Source organism: Oryzias melastigma, linkage group LG16 (genome assembly GCF_002922805.2).
Source record: "Oryzias melastigma strain HK-1 linkage group LG16, ASM292280v2, whole genome shotgun sequence".
Lineage (NCBI taxonomy): Eukaryota > Metazoa > Chordata > Actinopteri > Beloniformes > Adrianichthyidae > Oryzias > Oryzias melastigma.
In genome coordinates this window covers 17532880-17543562 of record NC_050527.1, presented here as the reverse complement: position 1 = coordinate 17543562, position 10683 = coordinate 17532880, and the positions used below count along the sequence as shown (strand labels likewise).

The 10683-nt window shown below is 47.4% G+C and overlaps 2 protein-coding genes across 4 annotated transcripts in view; one reads left to right on the top strand and one right to left on the bottom strand.

The window, feature by feature from the left end:
* grik2 (glutamate receptor, ionotropic, kainate 2) overlaps window positions 1–10683 on the top strand; it is a 382659-nt gene that overhangs the window by 301474 nt on the left and 70502 nt on the right. The gene's annotated exons all lie outside the window — the stretch shown is intronic.
* Window positions 213–1306, bottom strand: LOC118599804 (uncharacterized protein K02A2.6-like; the record flags this gene model as incomplete). The annotated part of the gene is given in 1 exon segment (XM_036215864.1): window positions 213–1306. A coding segment is annotated over 1 exon segment (1082 nt), but the record flags the coding sequence as incomplete, so codon positions are not given.

The following is a 10683-nucleotide window of genomic DNA, read 5'->3' as shown; positions in this document are numbered from 1 at the left end:
TACAAACGGTCTTTGAAACAGCTGCTGGAGAACTTGCTGTACTGATGACCTGAGGTGGAACGGAGAGCTCCGTTTCCGAGGCTGGAGCGCTGGATGAAAAAAGAGGTTCCTCCTCAGAAGTCCCAGCTGAAGTTGAAAGGGCGGCGGTAGTAACATGCTGTCGATTGTCGTTGCGGATGTGACGACGGTTGCGGATGTGACGACGGTTACAGCGGAACACCACTCCCTGTGGTGTTTCCAGGAGGTATGATCGTGGAGTAATGATCTCCTTTGAAACGACGGCTGGTGTTGACCAGTTCTTTTCCTGATCCAGCTTGGTAACAACTGTGTCCCCTGGACGAAGAGCAGGAAGAGGCTTGGCACCGTGACGACGGTTGTAGTAGAAAGCTTGTTTGGTCTTCTCCGCTGCGTCTCTTTGGAAAACAGCCTTTCTATCTGGCCACTTTGGTTGAAGGTTCTTTTCCAAGGTGAGAAGTGTTGTGCGAATCTTTCTTCCCATAAGAAGCTCTGCAGGGCTGACTCCTGTTGATGAGCACGGGGTTGACCTGTAGCACATGAGAGCGATGAGTGGATCCTCCTGTCTGAGAATCTTCTTAGCAGTTTGCACCGCTCTCTCTGCTTGGCCGTTTCCTTGGGGGTGGTGAGGACTTGATGTTAAGTGTCTGAAATCCATTTCTTTTGCGAATTCCGTGAATTCAACACTGGAAAATTGAGGTCCATTGTCACTCACCACTTCATCTGGAATTCCAAATCTGGCGAATGTGGCCTTCAGTCTCTGAATAACTTGGAAGCTTGTGGTGGATGGCAGATGTAGTATTTCCAAGAAACGGGAGTAGTAGTCTGATACTACGAGGTAAATATTTTTGTTGTATTCACAGAGATCCAACCCGATTCTTTTCCATGGACGCCCTGGCAAAGGGGTAGAGATGAGTGGTTCCTTCTGTTGAGTACGCCTCTGTTCCTGACAGGTCTGACATTGCATCACTGTGTTCTTTAACTCTGCTGAAAGACCAGGCCACCAAACAGATGAATTAGCTCTCTCTCTGGATTTTGTGAGCCCTTGGTGTCCAGCGTGTATTTTTTTCAGGATCTCTGCCCTTTCAGACTTCGGGATGACGATTCTGCAGCCACGAATAAGAAGGCCGCTGGTCTCTGCCAGCTCGTTCTTTACTTTCATGTACGCTCGGACATTCACAGGAACTTTGTCTTTGTAGGCCGGCCAGCCATTTCTTACCAGTTCAATGACAGTCTGTAGTTCACTGTCTCTGGCTGTTGCTGCTCTGATGCAGTCCATTCGACTCTGAGAGGCAGGGATGCTTTGTACTACAGTAGCTACGTAACACTCGATCTCACTTTGCATATCTGCCGTTTCTTTGGTATGTGACTGAGGACTGAGTGACAAGGTGTCTGCAACAAGAGAGTTTTCCCAGGTACGTAGACGGCCTCCGGGTTGTACCTTATGAGAAGCCGTTGACATCGCAGAGGAACATCATCCAAGCTGCGGCTATTCACCAGGGGTACTAGAGGTCTGTGATCGGTCTCTAGCCTGAACTGATCCAAACCACACAAATACTTATCAAACTTCTCGCAGGCCCACACGCTTGCTAAACATTCTTTCTCGATTTGAGCGTATCGAGTTTCGGCCTCTGACAGGCGACGGGAGCAGTAGGCGACAGGCTTCCACTCCTCTCCATGAAGCTGGAGTAGAACCGCGCCTAGCCCGTAGCTGCTGGCGTCTGCAGAAACTGTAGTCGGCTTTGTAACATCATAGAAGGTGAGAACCGGGGCTGTTGTTAACCTGACTTTGATGCTTTCAAATGCTGACTGTTGTGCAGGTCCCCAGGTCCATGCATTTTTTGTTTTGAGGAGATCGAAAAGTGGTTGTCCGACCGTTGCAAGTGACGGGATGTACTTGCCTAAGTAGTTGACCATGCCTAGCACCCGTTTCAGTTCCTGAATGTTTTGTGGTGGGGGTAGCTGGTTGATTGCCTCAACTTTCTCAGGGTCTGGCCTCACCCCTGACTTATCAATCAGGTGACCCAGAAATCTCAACTGGCTCTGCCTCAGAGAGCATTTTTCTTTGTTGAGTTTGAGGCCTGCTGAGTCGATGCGGTGTAGAACTTTTTCCAAACGTGCATCATGTTCCTCCATGGTGGCTCCATGCACCAATATATCATCCATGTAGACCTCCACACCCTCCAGGCCTTCCAGAGTTTCCAGCATTTTGCGTTGAAATATTTCAGGTGCACTTGTGATACCGAATGGTAGTCTTTTGAAGCAGTACCTGCCAAACGGTGTTATAAATGTTGTCAACTTGCAGCTATCTGGGTGCAGGGGAATCTGCCAGAACCCGCTAGCAGCATCAAGAGATGAAAACACCGTGGCACCACTCAGTTTGGACGTGATCTCATCCGAGGTTGGTAGGATGTACCGCTCTCTTTTCACTGACTTGTTCAGTTTTGTTAGGTCGACACATATACGGGCCTTGCCTGTATGTTTCTTTAAGACCGGCACGATTGGAGCACACCATTCTGTCGGTTGTGTCACACGTTTAATGATGTCGTTTTGCTCCATCCTTAGTAGCTCCTCTTTCCCTTTTTGTAGCATGGGAAATGGAACGCGTCTTGCTGTGTGAACTGCGTGTGGCATGACACCTTCTTTTAATTCTATTTTCACTGGGTCGGTTTTTAAAACACCGTGCTCCCCGTAGAGCTGTCTGCTGACGATTTGCTTACTTGTGCTGTTTGTGATCTCATCTACTCTTCTCACGAGGTTCATCTCAACAGACAGAGAGCGGCTGAGCAGATTGTTGACTTTGTTCCCATGTACTACATACATTCTTGATGTGTAGCTTTTGCCTTTGTAGCATACTGCAGCATCAAAGCAACCAAGGCATGACAGTTCTCCTCCAGGGCTGTCTAGTGGGAGGTCAGATGGCTTTAATACCTTTACTTTGTCCAGGGTGTGAAAAGTGCCCTCATTTATCACATTAACATCAGCCCCTGTGTCAATCTTAAATTGGACAGGGATGGATTCAACTTGGAGTAACACAGTCCATGCTTCAGCCTTTTCATTTGCATTACATACAGAGCCGAGAAAGTAGGTCTGCTCACCTTTCTCCTTCTCCATCTCAGTGACCTCATTCACTGATCTGCTGCTGCGACATGCTCTGGCCCAATGCCCCATCTTATGGCAGTTATGGCATTTAGCTTTTGAAGCTGGACATCTTTCATCTCCTCTGTGTGGCAGCTTTCCACATCTTCCACATTTCTTTACAGGCTCCCCCCATTTACTGTGTGCGTTTGACTTGCCTGCTTTCTGCTGTTGTCTCCAGTTTGTGTTTTTATTCCTGTGCCGCACCTCTTGAACCGACGCTGCCGTGTCCCCTTGCAGACTCACTTGTGCTGCAACCTCTTCGGCTTGCCGTACAGTTTGAACTGTAAGCGCCAGAGTTAGATCCGACATCAGCTGTAGCCTGCGCGAGAGCTCTTTATCCTGGATCCCCACCACAATCCGATCACGGATGTGTTCCTCTTTGGCTGCTACAAAGTCGCAATGTTCAGACAGCTCATAGAGTGCTCGGATAAAACTCTCCGCTTTCTCCCCTGTGCGCTGCACGCGCTGGTGAAAACACGCTCTTTCGTGAATCACATTCCTCCGCAGGAAAAAGTAGTCATCGAACTTTGCTAAGACAGCCTCAATTTTATCTCTGTCAGCCATGTCGTTAAATGTAAACGACTTAAAAATATTTTCCGCTTCAGCGCCCATCGCGTAGATGAGGCAGCTCACCTGCACCGGCCCCTCATCCTTATTGAGTTTCGTGGCGATTCTGTATCGCTCAAAACGCTGCCTCCAGTCTGGCCATTCCGACGGCTTATCAAACGGAAAATTGGCGGGCGGATTAAACTTTGCCATTTCTCTCTGTTCTTCGTCTTTTTATTCCATTCACGACGTTGGTCCTGTCCGGCAAACTTCTGACACCATGTAGAATGACGAGTGGCGATATATTGATGGTTGAAATCAGAACTCTTTATTAGCAGGCTTCAGTCCTCGAGATACGCACTTCGTACAGCTGCCGTAAAACGTACTCTCTCTCTGTCGTAAAATCACACTGTCGCTCAGTGTCGTAAATCAACAGGTCTGAGGTTATCATTCATTATATGACACGAGCCACCTCAACTGGCTCCTCTCAATGCGGAGGAGAAGCGGCTCTACTCCGAGCTCTCTCTGAGTGACTGAGCTTCTCACCCTATCTCTAAGGGAGCGCCCAGCCACTCTCCGGAGAAAACTCATTTCAGCCGCTTGTAGTCGGGATCTCGTTCTTTCGGCCACGACCCAGAGCTCATGACCATAGGTGAGTACTGGAACGAAGTCGATATCACGCTCCGATCTTCCCTCATTCGTGAACAAGACCCCAAGATATTTAAACCTCCACCTGAGGCAGGAGCACTCCACCCACCGAGAGAGGGCAAACTACCTTTCTCCGGTCGAGAACCATGGCCTCAGACTTAGCGGTGCTGACCCTCATCCCAGCCGCTTCACACTCGGCTGCAAACCGCTCCAATGCATGCTGGAGGTCCTGGCTTGATGGAGCCAACAGAACAACATCATCTGCAAAGAGCAAAGAGGAAATCCTGTGGTCCCCAAACCAGATCCCCTCCGGCCCCTGGCTGCACCTAGAAATTCTGTCCATAAAGACTATGAACAGAACCGTTGATAAGTCCAACATGCACCGGGAACAGGTCTGACTTACTGCCGGCCATGCGAACCAAGTTCCTGCTCCGGTCATACAGAGCCCGGACAGCCCTGAGTAAGGCTCCCCGGACCCCATATTCCCAGAGCACCCTCCACAGGACACCACGGGGAACGCGGTCGAACGCCTTCTCCAAATCCACAATACACCTATGGACTGGATAAGTGAACTCCCACGAACCCTCCAGCACTCTGAAGAGGGTGTAGAGCTGGTCCACTGTTCCACGACCAGGATGGAAACCGCACTGTTGTTCTTGATTCTGAGGTTCAACTATCGGACGGACTCTCCTCTCCAGTACCCTGGTATAGACTGTCCCAGGAAGGCTGAGGAGTGTGATTCCCCAGTAGTTGGAACACACCCTCCGGTTCCCCTTCTTGAAAAGGGGAACCACAACCCCAGTCTGCCAGTCCAGAGGTAAGGTTCCTGTCTGCCACTTAATGCTACAGAGAGGTGTCAACCAAGACTCTCCCACAACATCCAGAGACTTGAGGCACTCATGGCGAACCTCACCCAACCTTGGAGCCTTGCCACCGATGAGCTCTTTGACTACCTCAGTGACCTCAGCTTAGGTGATATACAGTTCCACCCCAGTATCCTCAGCCTCTGCTTCCTCAACGGAAGGCGTGTCAGCAGGGTTGAGGAGATCCTCAAAGTATTCCTTCCACCACCCGATAATGTCGCCATTTGAGGTCAACAGATCCCTACCTGCACTGAAAACGGTGCCTGCAGAAAACTGCTTTCCCCTCCTGAGTCGCCTGGATGGTTTGCCAGAATCTCTTTGAGGCCAACCGATAGTCCTTCTCCATGGCCTCACCAAACTCCTCCCAGGACCGAGATTTTACCTCCAACACAGCCCAGGTCCTAGCTCGCTTAGACTGCCGGTACCTGTCAGCTCCCTCTGGAGTCCCACAAGCCAGCCAGTCCTGATAGGACTCCTTCTTCAGCTTGACCCCAACCCTTACTTCCGGTGTCCACCACTGGGTTCGGGGGTTGCCGCCACTACAGGCACCAGAGACCTTGCGACCGCAGCTCCGGAAAGCAGCAGAGATAATAGAGGTGGAGAACATAGTCCACTTGGACTCAATGTCACTAACCTCCCTCGGTACCTGTTTGAAGCTTTCCCGGATGTGGGAGTTAAAGACCTCCCTGATGGAGGGCTCAGCCAGACGTTCCCAGCAGACCCTCACAGTACGCTTAGGTCTGCCGAGTCTTTCCAGCCTCCTCCCCTGCCAACGAATCCAACTCACCACCAGGTAGTGATCAGTGGACAGCTCTGCCCCTCTCTTTACCCGAGTGTCCAAAACACACGGCCGGAGATCGCCTGAAACGACTACAAAGTCGATCATCGATCTCCTACCTAGGGTGTCCTGATGCCAGGTGTATTGATGGACACCTTTGTGTTTGAACATGGTGTTTGTTATGGACAAACTGTGACGTGCACAGAAGTCCAACAACAAAACACCGCTCGGCTTCAGGTCAGGGAGGCCATTCCTACCGATCACGCCCCTCCAGGTGCCACTGTCATTACCCACGTGGGCATTTAAGTCCCCCAGGATGATGACGGAGTCTCCCATTGGGGCACTTTCTAGTACCCCTCCAAGAGACACCAAGAAGGCCGGGTACTCCGAACTGCTGTTTGGCCCGTAAGTCGAAACCACAGTCAGAGACCTGTCCCCCACCCAAAGGCGAAGGGACGCGGCCCTCTCATCCACCGGTGTGAACTCCAACACTTGGCAGCTGAGCTGGGGGCTCACGAGTAAGCCCACCCCAGCCCGCCGCCTCTCACCATGAGCAACTCCAGAGTGGTAGAGAGTCCAGCCTCTCTTGAGAGACTGAGTTTCAGAGCCCAGGCTGTGCGTGGAGGTGAGCTCAACTATATCTAGCCGGTATCTTTCAACCTCTCAGGCTCCTTCCCTCCCAAAGAGGTGACATTCCATGTCCCAAAAGCCAAATTCCATGACCGGGGTTTGGGCCGCGGAGGCACTTGCCTTCGACTGCCACCCAAACCACAATGCACCGGCCCCTTCAGATCTCCCCTGCAGGTGGTGGGCCCACTGGGGAGTGATCCCACGTCACTCCTTCGGGTTGGACCCAACCGGGGCCCGTGGGAGAAGCCCCGGCCACCAGGCGCTCGCCTAAGAGCCCCAACCCCAGACCTGGCCCCAGGGTGGGGCCCTGGTGACGCCAATCCGGGCGACGTAGCGGAATCTCTGCTGTCATCACTCATAAAGGGGTTCTAAACCGCTCTTTGTCTGGCTTGTCACTCAGGACCTGTCTGCCATGGGAGACCCTACCAGAGGCAGAAGCCCCCGACAGCATAGCTCCTGAGATCACCCAAGCACTCAAACCCCTCCACCACGTTAAGGTGGCGATTCAAGGAGGGGAGGTAAATAATATCAAACAAGCATATTTTGCTTCCATATTTATTCTCAGGTTTTCTGCAAAATGCCACACACTTCAAATTTAACTGATGCGTTTGCTTTCAGTAGATGTTCTACTTGAACAAATGAAGTTTCAAGAAGTGTTGCACTGAAGTGAACCAATTATCAGACAGAAGCTTCCTTGAACTTCATCTTCCCATCACTAGAGCCAGAAAAGGCAGGTAGTTTTTCAGGATGAAGAGTTAGACCACAGAGAAGAAAAACAGATGATTAAAAACAGTTACCAGCCAGTTAGACAAGGTTCAGAGGTGGGCACAAGCTGATGGACTGTCAGGGTGAAAGTGTTGGAACTGGTCTTAAATACGGAGATTCAGATGTGTCAGAACACTCTCCCATCATCCTGAACACCTGTACAGCAGGAAAACTGCAGCAGGGGCCAGTAGAGGGAGACAAAGGGGCAGGGAACTGTCAAACCACCACACATTTCCTTCTGAAAATGCACAAAAAGACCACGCGTCATACATTTCTCTGGCAAAAGGTTTTTCAGCTTCTCCTTATGAGCGGCATCATTATGATCTGAACACAATATTTTATTTTGTGCCCAGCACTATCACAGAATAAAAAAAACTGAGAGCCTTCTTACTGGCTGTGTGTGGTGCTGCTGCAGAATGCATGCTTGGTTTCTTTAGTTTCATGTCATAATCGAAAAACAATTTATAATTAGTTTTGTTTTTGTGACAGCTGGCTGTTTGAGAATTGGTATTTACATCAGAACAGTGAAGTCAGAAACCCCAGCACCCGTCACGTCTTGTGAACGTTCCTGCAGCTGAGTAGCATTTGCACTATGATATCTCCGTGCATAGGTCCTTAAATACTGGTCATGGTTGCTGTCCATCCCTCGCAAGGCTGCACACACAAACTCTGCCAGTATAAAGCTTTGTTGGGTCTATCTATACTAGGGTCTGCAACCTGCAGCTCCAGAAACACCTGTAGCTCTTTTACCCCTCCATAGTGGCTCTCTGGCTAAAGAAATTTAAAATAATGCTTTTTTTTAAGTAAAAGTTGCTAAATTTGCCTTTTTATTCATTTGGATTAGTTGAGCTTAAAATGTATGGCTAAGAAGCATCTAGAAGATAATGTATGTCAAGATTTTTACATCCTTGCTGCTCTAAAGAGGTCTTGATTGATCTAAGCTTTGGATTTTAACTCAACTTCTTAAATTTTTTACAAAACTTTGGTTAAAAAAAAAAAAAGGTCTGGTCATTTATGAGTTTAAGGCTCACATTATCTTATGCTGCACAACAATAGTTAGTAGCTGTCCAGAGTGACATTAAGATAATCTTGTTTGGCACAAGGTGTCTTTTATTTTGAAAGGAAATAATATGAGATTCTGTCAAAACTCACATTTTGAGAAAATAAAGATTTTCGCCTTAAATTTCTGTTTTTATTCATGCCAAAAAAGAAATATAATTCATATTTGTTAAAAATGTAATGAATGCAAAGTGGTATTACATTTTCTTAAAGGGAAAATTAAAACTGTGCTTCTCCTTTGAGGTTTTGATCCGTAGCAAACAGGTCCAAATGACTATTTTATTGTTAAAGGTTGCAGACCCCTGATCTATACCTTCTAATCCAAAAATTACACTGAGCTTTTCTGTCTGGTCCTTTGGACCTGATTGACACGTGCGTGGGTTTTCACCTACAATTTAACAATGGCTTATTATTCTTTAATATGTTTTGTACTTACAAATTTGATATCTTTTTTTCCAGTAATGTGATTACAATGTTCTCTCTCATGCTTGAGTGACTTGTTTGTAGAAACAGACAGAGATGAGCTTTCACAACTGCCAAACCTGAACATACATACTAGGAAAAGAGAAGGTGCCGTTCAGCCTGTTAGAATCTTGTGAAGCAGAAGCTGCATTCTTTATATTTTGTTTGTAACAGAAACATAGATGTTTGTAAAAATCTGTAGAGCTTAGAATGTATCGTGGCATGTTTTGCTATTTTGACATGTCTTCCATTATTCTGAAAACCTTTTATGGGAACACTGTAATCAGCCTTTGTGGCAGTCCTGGAACCCCTCTTAGCCGGCAACTTCTGAGCAGAGGTGGTTATACTGCTCCTTGTGTATTTACAGCCACCACTGCTGCCTTATCAGCATTCCAAAGCCTGCATGCTCAATCTGCTGATTTTTCAAGGGTGACTCCAAAAGATTCTGATGGGCATTTCACAAATCACCCAGTTGATCTAAAATATCGACCAGCCACAAAAAGTCATTACATGCAATAATGGCGGGCAGGACCTTGAATATGTGACTTAATTAGGTTTCAAATGGTTTCAGAAATGCCTTCAAACGGGCTGCCCTGGAGACTAACATGCTCCAGGTTTTTCTCAATGATTACAGATGTAGAGGGCGGGCCACAAAGCAGTAGACACCAATGTTGATACTTCTCCATTTCGAGAGCAGAGCAGACTTTACAGCAGAGGTGGAATCAAGTCATTGTTTTGCAAGTCACAGGTAAGTCTCAAGTCTTTGGCCTTAAGTCCAAAGTCCAGTCCCAAGTCAAAAGTAGGCAAGTCCAAGTCATGCCCAAGTCAAGACCAACCAGTCTCAAGTCACCTCTATGTCTTACTGTTGAATGTGTCAAGTCATTTCAACAACAGGGTAACATTTACTCAGACTATGTGCGCTTTTAGGAACTCTATTATCAAAATTTGGCCTCTGAGCTCATGCACCCCGCTTTAGTAATCCTAAATGATTTCTCTTTAACAAAAACCCCATTTGCCGTGTTTGCAATTCTGGTAACCAGAGTTGCAAACACAGTAAACTGGGTTTTTGTTCAAAAGAAATGTGACTGATGAGGCATTGAACTCTTTCAGACTCATTTTCACAAGCAATCTTTACCAACCACTGATTGTGTCCAAATGTTCATATCAGAATCTTTTTATAAACAAAACAGATACATATTGGCCAGAGGAAGGATGTATCACCATTCTGTTTGGAGAAACCAGTACTGAGACAGCCCTTTTAAAGATTTTAACTGACCTAAGGAATAATTCTGACTTGCAGAAACTCTGTTCTGGTGCTACTTGATCTTAGTGCCTCCTTTGATACGGAAGATCACCAAATTTTATTAGACAGACTTAAGAGTCGGGTTGGCCTCTCAGGAACTGTTCTTAACTGGTTCCACTCTTATCTCACAGATCAACATTTTTATGTAAGTTTGGATACATGCACCTCAAGAATCCATTAAATAAGTTGTGAGGTTCCCCAAGGGTCAATTTTAGGCCCTATACTTTATAACTTGTACATGTTGCCTCTTGGGGATGTCATCAGGAGACACGGCGTTGACTTTCACAGCTACGCTGATGATACTCAGCTTCACATCGCCGTGTCTCCTGATGGCCTTGAACCTATAGACACTCTTTTAAATTGTATTTTAGATATAAAGTCATGAATGGCAGAAAACTTCCTGCAGCTCAACCAGGACAAAACAGAAGTTTTAATCATCGGTCCTGAAGACAAGAAAGAGAGGATTTTACCCA